The 14,291-nt window shown below is 40.3% G+C and overlaps 1 protein-coding gene across 1 annotated transcript; it reads right to left on the reverse strand.

Annotated features, from left to right (window-relative positions):
- Positions 1-1,321: 1,321 nt before the first annotated feature.
- On the reverse strand, positions 1,322-13,328 carry FUNDC1 (FUN14 domain containing 1). Its single transcript, XM_066177057.1, has 5 exons — positions 13,253-13,328; positions 11,405-11,561; positions 9,520-9,595; positions 3,448-3,576; positions 1,322-1,940 (listed from the first exon to the last, which is right to left on the reverse strand). Exons 1-5 carry the CDS (start codon positions 13,281-13,283, stop codon positions 1,863-1,865), a joined length of 471 nt encoding a protein of 156 aa, XP_066033154.1. The 5' UTR covers positions 13,284-13,328; the 3' UTR covers positions 1,322-1,862.
- Between the last annotated feature and the right edge of the window lie 963 nt (positions 13,329-14,291).

Genomic DNA, 14,291 nt, shown 5'->3' on the forward strand with positions numbered 1-14,291 from the left:
TCATAGTTTTACATGTACAACATCACATCTCTTATTCCAAAGACTTAAAAAAATAAATAAAATCTAACTCAAAAAATAAAACTGTAGAAGCCTCAAATGGATTTCAATCAATTCTTGATCCCATTGACTGAAAATCTCAGATGATGGCAACAGAATAGCAGAAAGCAACTTTCCTCTGCAGAAATCATTCCTGCATCCTACTAATACTTCTGGTTTTAACTCTACTTGTAACAAGTAAATTCTTTGGTCACATGAGCAGCCTTTTTAACAAGCTCACTAAAGGATGCTCCTTTCAAAAAAATGCACATTTACACAAAATTTACACCCCAAAAATGCACATTTACAGGTTCATGGTACTGAGGTGATCACATCACCCCCAAAGCCCTTCAGGATACCCAGTTCATTCCAGTCAGGGTGAATGACTCATGTCAGTTGGCTTCAGTACCCTCTGGACATGCCAAAAACTCCATGAGCTTCATCAGCAGAAAAAAGCTGACTGGTTGGTTACCTTCCCATTATTCTTTGGGCTGAACATCATGGCAAAGGCTTTCACATTTTAACATTTTCATCTTTGTTTTACTCTAAATCCCAGATAACCCAGCAGACACATTCCTCTGTGGGCTTTCCATTTTCAATAAACTACAACTGAGCTATATAACTTCAGATAATCACTTTGAAACAAAATATTTCGGATCCATGGCCATTCACATACCTTGGGTTTGGGGGTTTGGTTTGGGGGGGTGTGTGTGCTAAGATTTATTTTCCCAAGTCTTAACCAGGCTTGATGAAACCCTTAAAGCTCAGAGGTATGCAGGACACGCTTCATACCTTACTCACCTTGGCCACAAGCACACCACAAACATGAGGCCAACATGCAATACAAACCTCTGGAGCCCAGGGACGCATAAATCTAAATATTTAGAAGGTTAATTTGTCCAACATTCCATGTCCTTTGCATCCCAAGCTCACACCCATCCATCCATCTGATGCTACTGAACCACTATTGCTGTTCAGAGAAGGGAGCAGGAACCCAAGAGAACCCTGGTGGGAGAGACTGCAGTTCACATTCATCTGCTGCTACAGTAAAAACCAGAGAAAACAGGGCAGAGCAAACTCTTCCTTGGGCTGAAATTTCTGAATGGTTCACAAGTTTGAAATGCAGAAAATGCATTGAGTGTTTGGATTCTCAGCTTCCTTAGAATAACTTGGTAACAAATCACTTAAACCACCTTAAAAACCTGTCTGGGCAAACACTGGCACCAGGTCCCTGCAGGCAATAATTGAGAGACTTTCTTATTTTTTATGTACACAAAGGCCAGAGTCAAAGTTAATTTTCACCTTTAATAAGCTCATGGTTCTCTGTTATTTAATACTCTGTAAAAAGGTATTACAGACTGATCATTATTGCAGTGACTTCTAAAGAAGATGGACAGCCAGGAGGCTGCAACTACAATATCATATACAGTATGTAGTCATTGATACTACCTACTACAGCATGAAGAAAAATATTTTTTAAATAAACAGTATTTAACTGAAAACATAAAAATGGAGCTTTCATTCTTATAGTATGGTTACACAGCTATATTCCAAGAATAACATTTTAAAAAATGCTAGATCTTGAAAGGCCATAGATAAAAAGAGTCATGATGAGGATGAACCAGTTTTGCCCAGAAATGCTTTAATGAGCACACTGCAGAGTTTTTCAGCAAATCCTAGTTTTGCCAAGCTTCAAGAGGCAAAAGCCTGAAATGAAAAGCTCCCAAGTCATCTAGCTAGTCCACTTGTCTTGCTCTGGCAGGCCCAGTGACCCACACTGCTTGCAGACACATCCAGGATCCCACGACGAAGAGATGTCCGGGTCTTTACGACGCCAGCCCCAACAAAAAGCCTCCAACAAACCCACTGGACACCACGATATTCTGTTTGATAAATTCTGTTGACTGAGAAGAAAAATGATATTCAGAAAGTTAATTGTGTCTGACTTTGTTTTTTTAATACTTACCATAACTTCCTGGAACAAGAGCACTAAACTTGTGGAGAAGGGTGCAGGAGGAAGCAATGTGTCTAAAACCACATAAAAATAGGTGGCACCAATGCAGTGCAAACTGACTCTCAGCTGTCTTTAACAATATATTCAAAATACACTGAGCCTTTTAAAAGTCAAAATACAGAGAAATTGTTGCAGCAATTTCATGCCAATACCAGTCTTGTTTTGATCAAAACAAGACATGTTTTACAAACTACCTTGTCAAAAAAAGCATGAGCACCACCATGACTTCAATTGCAACCACATGATAATTATTTTAAAAAACACTGCTTTTTGGAAGATCATTGGAAAAGAAATACACTCCATTATGAGCCAGTTTCTTAACAACTTAATCCTAGAAAAAAAACACTTATGTATGATGACATGGGTGTAGAGTATTTCATGAAGCAGCAGCACAGAGTAGAACACCTTTCATCAAATGTGCCATTTCATAAATCCTCTGCTTCAAACACTTCACATTGGCAACTAACACATAGTTACAAGAAAGTCATATAATCTGAGAGGAAAAACCAAAAGAAAACCAAAAACCCCATCCTGTCCCACCCATTTCTACAGAGCAATGGAGAAGGAGAGGTTAAGCTATTTGAGGTACAGAAGAGGCAAGAAAACCCTCACTCTCGAACTTTCAGTTCATATTCACATTAAAATTTAAGGTAATTTTTATCAATCTGTATGCAACTCCATACAGGTTAAACCTGAGATGGCAAAACTCATTAATTACCAGTGTGGCTGCTGTTTCACTGTCTGCAGCACATTCCCAGTCAGGATTCTCAGTTATTCAGAATGAAACTTAGATGGCACCAATGGAATGTGAAAAGATGTTAAAAACAGGCTTTTAAAAACCCCAAACAACTACAAAATTGATTAAATGGAGGTCTTCAAATGACAGGGTGAAACAGCCCCAGTGACACTGATCAGTATCACTGCTACCTCTTCTCAACATAGTAGGCAACTGGCAGATTCTGCAGACAGATATTCTCCAAAATGTATGAAAAGGAGATAAAATCATAACTCCTGTTACAAAGTAGCTACAGCTTTTCTGCAGAAAAGTCATTCCTGTCCAGACAAGTAATTTTATTATCAGCAGTCTGAGAAGATTTGGGTTTTGTCTTTGAAGTTTCCATGTTTTACCCACACCATCTTGAACTTTTTACCATGTCATGACCTTACTGGCTTTGTCACCTGCCAAGAACAAGTCTTGTGTGTCATTTGTACCAGTGACCAAACCAGGAAGCTGAATGAATAAAAGACAGCACAATCTGGTAACTTTTAATAAATTATAAAGCCAAACTATTTTTGATGCGTTCCAGTTTTACATCTGCATTTTCAACTCATTATCACCTGCAGTGGAAGGTAAGAAAACCTGACTGGTAAAAAGGACTTTATCACCTCAGACTCACCTCTTCAATCAGAGTGTTGATTTCGGGAGCTGCCTTGTTTGCACGTTTTTTTAACTGTTTTTTTGCTTTGTTTACATCTTTTTCAACTCTCTTCCAGTCAACTTGTACATATCCACTATGACTAGCAATCTAGGGAAATAAAGGCAGTTAGCACAGCTGCAATTCACATTTCATGAGTCAAAATACATTGTCTTGGGGCCTATAAAATAGCTTTTCTTATTTTTACTTATTGCAGATACAGGAAAAGACATTGTTCCAATTTCAGCAGCTTCTCTGCTTCAAACCTTTCCTCAGTAACAGCAGTTCAAATAAGAACAAGCAATGGCAAAGTTCAGCAGACTCTTGTTAATTTTATCCATTCTTTTTTAGTTATAAAAGCTTTGCAATGTTTTTCCTTCAGCATTTACTGTAACTTTACTTGTAAGAAAAACACATTCATAGAACAATAATGAAAAAACTCTTTTGTTTCAGCTTCTTTCAGAATTGTAGAATTCTGATTTGTGACAGAGTATCCGGGGCTAATCAAAATCATCATTAGAAATACTGAAAATTCTTTTATTTTATCCTACACAATTTAAACTGCCCAACAAAAGAAAGGTACTCATTACAAGAGAATTCTCACACTTCTTACAAAACAAAATCATTAAGCAGAAAAATAACACAGCCTGATAACACCACAAGTTCTGTAAAGTCAGAAAAATGAGTAAGTTTGAGAAGAGTGGTTCATACCAATTTAGACAAAAACTTTCAAATTTTTTGGCATGTCTAACCATCATTCCAAACCTCTGCCTTATTTCTGTTACTAATACTTGATTGCTGCATGTTCTAGAGAACAGTTAAACAACTCATTATTTGGGGGAAAAAAAAGATTTAAAAAATCAAAATAAAGGATTACTGCTTATTCCAACTATTAGGATAAATAGATATAAACCACTAAACTTAGATGGAAATGATTGTTATACAGAAACTCTTTGTGAAGAGTGGGATTTCTCAGGTACTTTTTAAGGTCACATGTGGGTGGAAATCCACCCAATTTACCCAACAGCTTTCTATGCAAGCTGTGCAATTGGCAAACGTAAGTCACAGATAATGAACTTTTGTGGAACAGGTCATTAAATATACAATTTATTAGGTTTAACCTAAATACATGATTTGTTAGGTTTAGTTTCACATCACTTACAGGCTCTGAAGTTTGACTTTCACGTGGATCTTTCCACCAAATAACTGAAATTAGACCATCTAGCTTGTACTTCAGCTGCCACAGTAACTAAGCAACCTATTTCACCGCAAACTGAGGATTTCATAATCCAGAAAAGAAAATTAAACAAGTGTCAGACAGATTTTGTTTGAGTTCAAAACAAGGCTTCTAGAAAACCACCTCTGCAAGGAAGTCAACTTCAGTTTTCATCTTGGCGTAATTAAAATAAACCCAATTCACTGGACAAATGCAAAATGAACTTTCTACATTTTAAACTCTTTCACTTCATGCCTCAGAGTGTAATTAATAACAAATTAATTGACTTTGCCTGTCTACTATAAAATCACTTATTCACATGGGCACTAGTGCCAGGCAGGCACAGCTCATTAAGGGCTGTCTGTACAGTGTGAAAGCAGGAAACCAGTTTGAAAGCTGTACTGGTTGTACATACCAGGAAAAGAAAAATAGCTGCACATGGTGGCAATTGTTATTTTATGAATTTAACATAACCACAAGAATTTCAAAAAGGCCCCAGCATTGAATTGGTGCCTTCTCACTCATACAGCTGGAAATTAAATGTGACTGATCTGCTCTGCACAACACAATGTAAGAAATGCTAATGTATCTGCTTGCTTGTAAAATGCAAATGGATCTTAGAAGAAACATTTCATTAAAACAACTTTAATTAGCTCAGTTATCCAGACAGCACAAAGATGAGGCACAAGTTTTTAATTAAGATCTGTTTGTCACTACTGCAGAGCTTACACTTGTATCAAAACCAGACATCTTTTCTCCCTGAACTCTGTAGCCCTGAAACAAGAGATTCCAAATTCTACTTTTTGAGTGTTTATAAAATAAGCAACAGAGGGTAATGTTTTGAATATAAATTTTTTAACTGAGAAGAAAAAAAAATCCTATACTTTGGCAGTGATAGAGCCTCTGTCATATCTACTTTGGCTGCAACCCCACTAATTACATAATTTCATATATAAGTGCAGAAATAATACCCCTGAACTCAAATGCTAAAAACTTCATTTTTCAGAATCCAATGTATCACAAAAAAACTACTTGCTTACAATAGTAAATTTACATAAATGCAAATTCTCAAAATTTAGTAATTTTTAAACTCAGGCCTTATGATAACCAAATAAAATAACAGTATCCCATTATCATATCCATACTTGGATATATTAAGGAGTCATATAGGTCTGTACATATTAATTGCATATATTATTAAAGATACCTATGGGGAGGGTGGATTTTGGGTTATATAGAAATCTCTCTATATATGATAATGGAATAATAGATACATTATATACTTATCTACCTCATAGCTCATTATTTGTTCAAGACCTTACAGAAATGTTGAAAAAATAACAGATTTTTTTCAAAAAGGCAATTGAAGAAACACATCAGTGCAGAAACACGAAAAATGTGTTCTTTTTCTTGACATTAATCAGGAAAACAGAATCTTCAAGGGCAGACCTCATTTTGGGGCTGATACTGGAGAGGCACACAGGTACTTTGATATTGTGCAACATTAACACAAATAATGAGCAGAAAAATGTTTTGGAGCAAAAAAATCTGTACAGCAAAATGAGACAAAAGAGTTTTAATTTCCTCAAGGCAAAATCTCTCACACTAAAAGAGCCCAAGCAAGGCCAGAAGGCACAGGTGAGCTCAGCTGCAGCGCACAAATCCACAGGCACTTTGCGGTGTTTTCTGCTGTTCAGGAAGGGAACAACCCCCAATTTCCACAACAGATCTGACAAGTCTCTAAGCCCAACACACACTGACAAGGAGGGGCTGAGAAGTGACAGAACACTCTGTTAAGAGCTGAACTGCAGAGGATGTGCCCACAGCCACCATCTCACACAGCTCTGCTGCCCCACTGCCAGTCCTGCAGGTCACAGAGGCACAGACACCCTGTCCCTCCATGAAATGCCAGAACCTTGGCATTTCCAACTCCCAAGTCCCATTGCTTTGGCTCTTCCACTGCATACTCCCTCTAAGTGTGCACACATCAGCTGTGAAGTGGGATATCCAACACAAAATTGAATCCAATTGTTCCTCACTAAGCCCCAGCCCCAGAAGCAGGCTGGTCCCTCCCTGGGAACTTCCCTGGGATGGAATTACAGGCTCCTTAAGGCCCCTTCCAACCCAGCCCATGCTGTGATTCCATGATCATCATGGTGCACTATCAACAAAACCCTGCACAAGATAAAGCCAAGGATGTCTTGGAGTTTATTCTGTCTCTAGTGTTGTTTTCATATATTTACCTTTCCTAAATTAGAACATAATTTAATGAAGAATTCAATTTAATTCATCAATGGCACACTAATGGGCTGAGGAAAAATGTATTAGTGAAAGCACAAATAAGTGAATAAAAATCCAATTTCATTATTAAATAATAGACAACACAGAACAGAAAAACCTGTAATTTGTATGCTCACTGCAGAGCAAAAAAACAATGAAACTGCTCTTGAGGATACAGGATTTTAAAAATAGAGAGATATTAGGTGCTCATTAAGAACAATTCTTTTTAACCAATCCATTACAGCAGAACCAAGGGTACACAAGTTTGTACTTCTCTACTCTTCAGGATTTTCCCAAAATCTGTATAAACGAGAAGTTAGACAGGTTATGAGAAATGCATTATATTTTCCTTAATACAGGGCGTGGATATTGCTCTTATACCAGCATATTTGAAGAACTACATCTATTTCACAACAAAAAAGCATAGTTAATAATCAAATAATAATTAACCAAATTAAGGTGTGGAAATATTCACTGCAAAGATGTGATAACAAATCGTGATTTTAAAAAGCTGTGCAAATTTCATGTAATTTTTATTCTTTTTCTTCAACTATTTTTCATATAATCTGTATTAAGACTGAAGTTCTACATTACTTACAAAAACATGAAAAAATCTTTTGCTTCCTGTACAAACTGACACTGAAAAATGTATTGCTTTCAGTTTCCTAGTACATTTCTTGAGATGAAGTCATCACCCACTGAAGAAAAAAAAAGGTATTTTTTAAATTTTAAGACTGAAATGTTTCACTGAACAGGCTTTAGCCAAGAATCTTGCCTTCTGTACTTATTATTCTTGTTCCAGCATGGAATTAGAATGTCAATATTGCAATCAGTAGTTGAAATGAAATCTGTAACTTCAGAGAAATTTACAGATAAAAAGGAACTTTCTAGTAATGTGCTGAAATACTCTTCTGCCCACTCAGGGGAAGCACTGAACACGTATTCATAGAATCAGGATGTGTGATCTTTAAATGAAAAAATTAAAGACTACAGAAACGTAATTACACCATAGAATTTATGACTCAGCCTTAAAATGCAAAATGTTTTGAATTAAAAGAGAGACCAAGGCATTTACTTCATTTCCTTTCAAGAGAATCTGATCTTGCTTAAGATACAGACAATCCAATCAAAATACTTAACTCATATTTCCCCTTGGATAATATTCCTTTTTGGATTCAGTGTAAATGAGATCAACCAAGAAATCAGACGCTCAACCACGTGGCAAAAACTATTGCATGCACAGGAAAGATCCCCAAACTTCACAGCTCAACAGGCAAAAATCCTGCACAAGTGATGTGTTTTATTCAATTTCCATTCTCCTTTGTCTACAGGTCTCAGCTTTAACTTCTCAGCTTCCTGTAGCCAGGAGCACTGAGGAAGGCACCCAGCACTCTGCTCTGGCAGCTCTTCAGTCATATTGATTAAAGAATTGTCATTAAAAGAATTAAAACCAATGGCATACAGAACATGGGAAGAGGACAAAAATCAGAGTAGCCCCCAAAGCAGTAGTGATCATGATGATGTTATTATTACATTATTATTAGCATTATTAGTGTGTGTACCTCACACAGCAGTGACATTTCAATGCATTACACAGCAGCAGTTACTACCCCACCCTTCCTGAGCAGTGCTGGACTGCACCAGCCACTACAGTCAAAAGAAATAAAAGCAGGATACGCCTTTCAGAAAACCTCCAAAGAATTAATATATGTTTAACCTCCCCTCTCAGGAAATTGTGTATCATTGAGCCCAAGTAGGCACCAATCTACATCCCCCTGGAACAATCTGAGGAAAAATGAGAAGATACTCATAAGACACCATGACATTCATGAGAGAAAATACTCACAGGTGTTAAGATATGAAAAATGCCAGTAAAATCCTGGCATCTTACAGAAGGACACAGGAAATTCTCTTTCACCTAAAGTTTCATCTAATTTAAAGATTTCTTGGAAATATATCCTCCCCTAATCACAGTATCTGATGAAAAATGCAAATGATCATGCCAGATAACATAATTAAAAACTTCTGAACCCGAAAGCCAGCACAGAGAGGAATGCAATGAAGCTGTCAAAATTCAGCCAGGCTTTAGAGGTTCAAGAAATAGAACACTGCAAGGGGAGAAAACAGAAAACCACGGCTCATACTGGGATCAGAACAAACCTTCCAAAGCAGCCTAAAGTTCTGATAAAATTCTCAAACCAATGTAAAACAAACAGATTTTAAATTCTCCCTAACCATAGGTTTACAGGCAGTTCCTCTCATCTGGCAACATGGAACCATGCACAGTACCTCAGCTTCTGCACAGAAGTTCTCTTGCCTTACAACAAACTATTTTACAGGACAGAGTAGATTCTGATTTACCACTGATTTTTAGAAATGTCTCTTTTGTACATTTGTACACAATATTCCAGCTCAAATGTAAGGCTTTGACTGATAAGACTAAAAAGATGACGTAGATAAGAAGCCTTCCTAAATTAAATGTTACCCAACAGCTGTGTTTTTCCTGTTGTTTAGTAAATAACACTTTGCCAACTTATAAAGCATGAAATGCTACATACTTGAAGCAGAAGAAAGCCACCACCCACTGCAGTTGCTGCAAGCTTGCCGACTTTCTGGAACAAAAATCCCGCACACCTTGGGGGAACAAAACAAACAAACAAACAAACCCAGTCCAATGAAGTTTTTTGCTGAATAATGCCACACTGCACAATTCCTGACTGCAACAATTATCATTATTTCATTTTAAAAAAAGCAAATGTATCATTTCATATTTATGAATTTAAAAATCAAGGTTATTTAATGCAAGCAATATTAAATTAACAGGGTCTAAAACAAGGCAGTGTGAGTAATGGCTGCTTGTTCCTGGCTGTCTGGTGGCCCCTTTTAAGAAAGCTTGAGATCTCTAGATCTTACTGCTATTAAATGTAGCACGTTAATAAAGCACAGCATAATTATGTAACAGTGCTTCTATAACTGTTCCCAAGTGGAATGTAAATGCATGATACCATAATTTATATTAACTACACTACTCAGAACTGGGAGATCTCAGTAAAAAGCAGCACGTCCCCACCACAAGGACTGAACTCAGCGAGGCCACTCTGCTGGGACGTGATGTCAGTCTGTTTGTAATGGACCAAGGCAACCAGAAAATCACCTTGTTCTCCCTCATCAAATGGAGAACGGCACAGATATTGATATCACGCAACAGTGATAAGGCAAGAAGGGCCTCTGGAGGTCACCTGAGCCAGTCTCCTTCCCAAAATTGCTGCAGAGCCCAATCCAATCTCACAGCTGGATTAGGCTGCCAAGAGCCCTGACTCAGACAGAGTTTCCACAGCTTCCCTGGGCAATTCCAGTGTGTCTAAACACTGGCCCACACACAGAGGGGAATTTTTTCCCCCTGCATATCAATAGTGAATTCTTATTTATATACATAAGTAGGCTCCCAGAGAGATGTGCATCTACACATACAGAAATGTGCATTTTCCAGATCATTCAATAAGCCAGTTTTTCTGGATGCCACATGAACTATTCCCCAGAAACTTCTGAGTTTACATGTACACATATAACTTTTAAAAATAATTTTAAGGCTACAGAAGCAAATAAAAAAACCTCAGACTGAGAGCTAAACTCCACTCCAGAGAGCTGAGCCTGGGTACAACAATTTCATTTTTAGTCTATTTCATCTTCCAATTCATGCACAGTCCCTCTTTAAAAGTCACTGTGCTACTGTAATGGTGTTTTTCAATGAATTTACAGTTTTTCTGTGCACTGGAATAGACAAATACCATTCAAATACCTGACAAATAACAAACACCTTGACACAGCTGCTCAGGCTGTGACCACATTTTCCAGTTTAAGTTCTCATCTTCACTGTCTAGCTTTCACCATGAATTATTCTAGTGTAACTAGGCTATGGTATCTCTCTTCAGTTAACATCAGAGCAAACTGAATTTGCTCAACATGGCTGCAGCTCTATTTAGAGGAAAAAAGTCTCCATGAAATGGGGCTCTTAATTAAAAGTATATTTTGCCATCTTTTTTTTTCTCTTTCATTTTTTTTTACCTGTAAAATATGTCTCAGCCATAATATAACTAAGCTTCTAAATCTGGACTAGTCAGGAAAAAGCTTTTCCATACAAATAAAATCTATACGCAGTAATTTTCCATTTATTTCTTGTAATTTCAGAGCCCTGACATTTTCCCAAATCCTTCCCACAGTAACTAGTATGAGTTCCCTTGGATAACTGGTGTTTCACCACTATTAAAAACCACTCCATAACGATGAGTCAGACTAACAAGCTCAAATAGTTCACACATGAATAATCTTGATCAGCGCTAAAGGAAATCCCATTAAATACAGATTAATCTGCTTCAAATACCCTTGGAAATGGATCTTCTAACAGAGCAAAAAGGTCAGTTATGGAAAGGGAAGCTCCCTCACCAGCCAGTCACACCTCCCATCACAATCTGTGTGGCTACAGAGTATTTTTCTACAATTGGTCCTGAGTTGCGGCCAAACAGGCGGTTCCACCAGTGGTGCCGTCGCGCGTACTCTGTCAGATCCAGCACCTCGTAGGAGTCGTCATCGCTGTCGTGCTCTGGAAAAGAAAAAAGCAGTTTAAACAAAGTTATCTTCTCAGCTTTACAGTAAATTAACAATTTATGTGAAAGCCCCACGTCCAGTCTGGGCATTAATTGGGTAATCTAGTGGTTTAAGTTGTAGTGTACAAGGTTCTTGTAATCCAGCAGCTCACAGCAGAAAGGATTTTGGGGTTCTGTGCCATCAGCAAGGTAAGGGGTAGAAGGCTACAGGGGTGGTATAATCTATAAATTATAATCCATGACTTGCACCTCAAAGGTGAACAAGAATCCCCTACCTGTTCAAGTACAGGAACCAAGAGGCACCAGATGAAACAACCAGTTCTTCAACACAAACCAAAAAAACTCAACAAAAACAGAAACCAAAGGGACAGACCAACACTTGGAAAGATGAAGAACTTCTGGCCCAGCGCTCTCCTCAGAGGAGCGGACATCAACATTTGCCACAAAGCCAGGAAGCCACTTCTGTTCCTTTTTCACAAGTGAAACAGACCACACTGGGACTTCAATAAAGTTCCATGTTTGCAGGACAATTCTGTCAGTGTTTTCAAAATATTCATCCTACAACTTCAAGTTAAGAGATCCTCAACACTGTGTACACTCGGACATCAGATGAAAGAGATGGGTCTAGATGTTTAAAGAAAAGTATTTTGAAAGTGTATCACATTCTGTGACATACACACACGAACTGAAGTTCACCTTGGTTAAACACATTTGAGTTTGTACCTAAATTCAGCAATGCTGGTGGGACACTCCAGAAAAGCAAAGCAGTTAAATTACTACCTAGAGGTATAAAGTAAGGCTGCAGATATAAACATTTTATTAGAATTTTGACAACTTTTTAACTTGTACTACCAGTATGGGGAAAAACTTCAAAGACTGCAAGAAGTACACATGTAGATGTGCATTATTTCCCTTTATTGCCACATAAGTGTTCCTGAGTACTAAAAAATAAATAGCAAGATCCATGATGCTAAGAAGTGGTTATTGAATGTTCTTTCTTTGAGCTGTTGATGACAATCTGTTTAACTTCTTTAGACGGAGAATATTAAAACACTGTCATGAACAGTTATATTAATCCTGCCCTTAAATTATTATTATTATTTAAACCAAAACTCGTGTACACAAGTATAACACGCTCTGTGGCAGATTAACACTGCCAGAGCGTTTTCTACTGATGAAAAACACTCCCCGCATGCGGCAAATGATGTCCTGTACATCGCCCGAGCACATCGAACGGTGCCAGTGCCGGGAGGCGCCGCAGGACGAGGCCACAGCGATGCCCTGAAAGCCCCGCACGGTGAAGGATGCGGCGGCCATGGGGGCTGGAGGCTCCCGGTTCCCGTCCCGCATCCCCCCAGCATCCCCGGCTGCGCGGCCCCGCGCTCCGGGAGGGCTCGGCCAGCACTCATTCTGTCTGCGGGCCCGCCTCGAGGGGGTTTCTGTGGTTAAATCCCCACAAGGAGCTTTAGCCAGGGTGATGCCGCGGGTGCCGGGGCCGATGCGCCGGGCCGCGCGGTGGAGGGGGGACACGAACGGACTGGGGAGGCGCAGAGCCCGGGCCATCCCTCCCCGCCCCCGGGACGCAGCGCGGGCAGCAGGAGGGGGCTGCCCGCCGCCCCCGAGAGGAGGAAGGGCGCCCGCCGCGCCGCCTCCTCCCCGCTCCCGTCAGGAAGGGGCCAGCACTGACCTGAGGCGGAGCGGGGCCGCCGCGCCGCCATGTTGGCCGGTGCTGAGGCGGCGCGCGCCCGCCCCGCTGCGCCCCCAGCGGCCGCTGGCGCCCCGCCCCGCCGCCGTGCCGCCCCCTCGCGGCCGTTCCGCGCATGCGCCTCCCGACCCCGCTTCCCCCCCGGAGCGCCCCTGGGGGAGACCTGAGGGGACGGGGCGGGGGTCCGTCTTTGGGAATCGGGCGATGTCCTGGCCTGGATGGGACCCGCGAGGGTCGTCGAATCTATCTCCGTGACCTGCGCAGGGTACCGCAAGAATCTCACCACGTGCCTGAGAGTTATCCAAACGCTCCTTGACCTCCGTCAGGCTGGTGCTGTGACCACTGTCCTGGGGAGCCCTTCCAGTGCCCAGCCACCCTCTGGGGGAGCAACGCTTTTCTAATATCCAGCCTAAACGTGCCCTGACACAACTTGAGGCCATTCCCTCGGCTTCTGTCACTGTCACCAGAGAGCAGAGATCAGTGCCTGTCCCTGCTCTTCCCCTCACAGGGACGCTGTAACTGAGGTCTGTCCTCAGTCTCCTCCAGGCTGGACGGACCAAGTGCCCTCAGCCGCTCCTCGCACGGCTTCCCCTCAAGGCCCTTCACCATCTTCGTTGCCCTCTTTTGGACTCTTTCCAATAGTTCAGTGTCTTTCTTGTGTTGTGTTGCCCAAATCCACACACAATATTCAAGCCTGTGCCATGAGGGGGTCACTGATCCCAGTGATGGGGGTAAGAAAACCCCCAAATCTTCCCAATATCTCCAGCTGTGCGTGAGGAACAGAGCAGCAGCTGCAGGCATGGCTGGACAGCAGCTACGTGCCACGAGCCCCATAAAAATTAATAACCAGAAAAAACAAACACAAGGCCCCTCAAAGTACAAAGGTGAAAGCCAATGTGAGCTGTGAAACATTGGAAAAAATTAAATTTGAGCCCTGGTCTACTCTCTCCTTCAATGCGTTGGTGGGGTTTCAATGGGCTTAAAAACATATAATTCTATTTTATTACTTTTTTTAAATTGT

Source organism: Chamaea fasciata, unplaced genomic scaffold (genome assembly GCF_029207755.1).
Source record: "Chamaea fasciata isolate MVZ Bird 193981 ecotype frontalis unplaced genomic scaffold, bChaFas1.0.hap1 SCAF_2, whole genome shotgun sequence".
Taxonomy (NCBI): domain Eukaryota; kingdom Metazoa; phylum Chordata; class Aves; order Passeriformes; family Sylviidae; genus Chamaea; species Chamaea fasciata.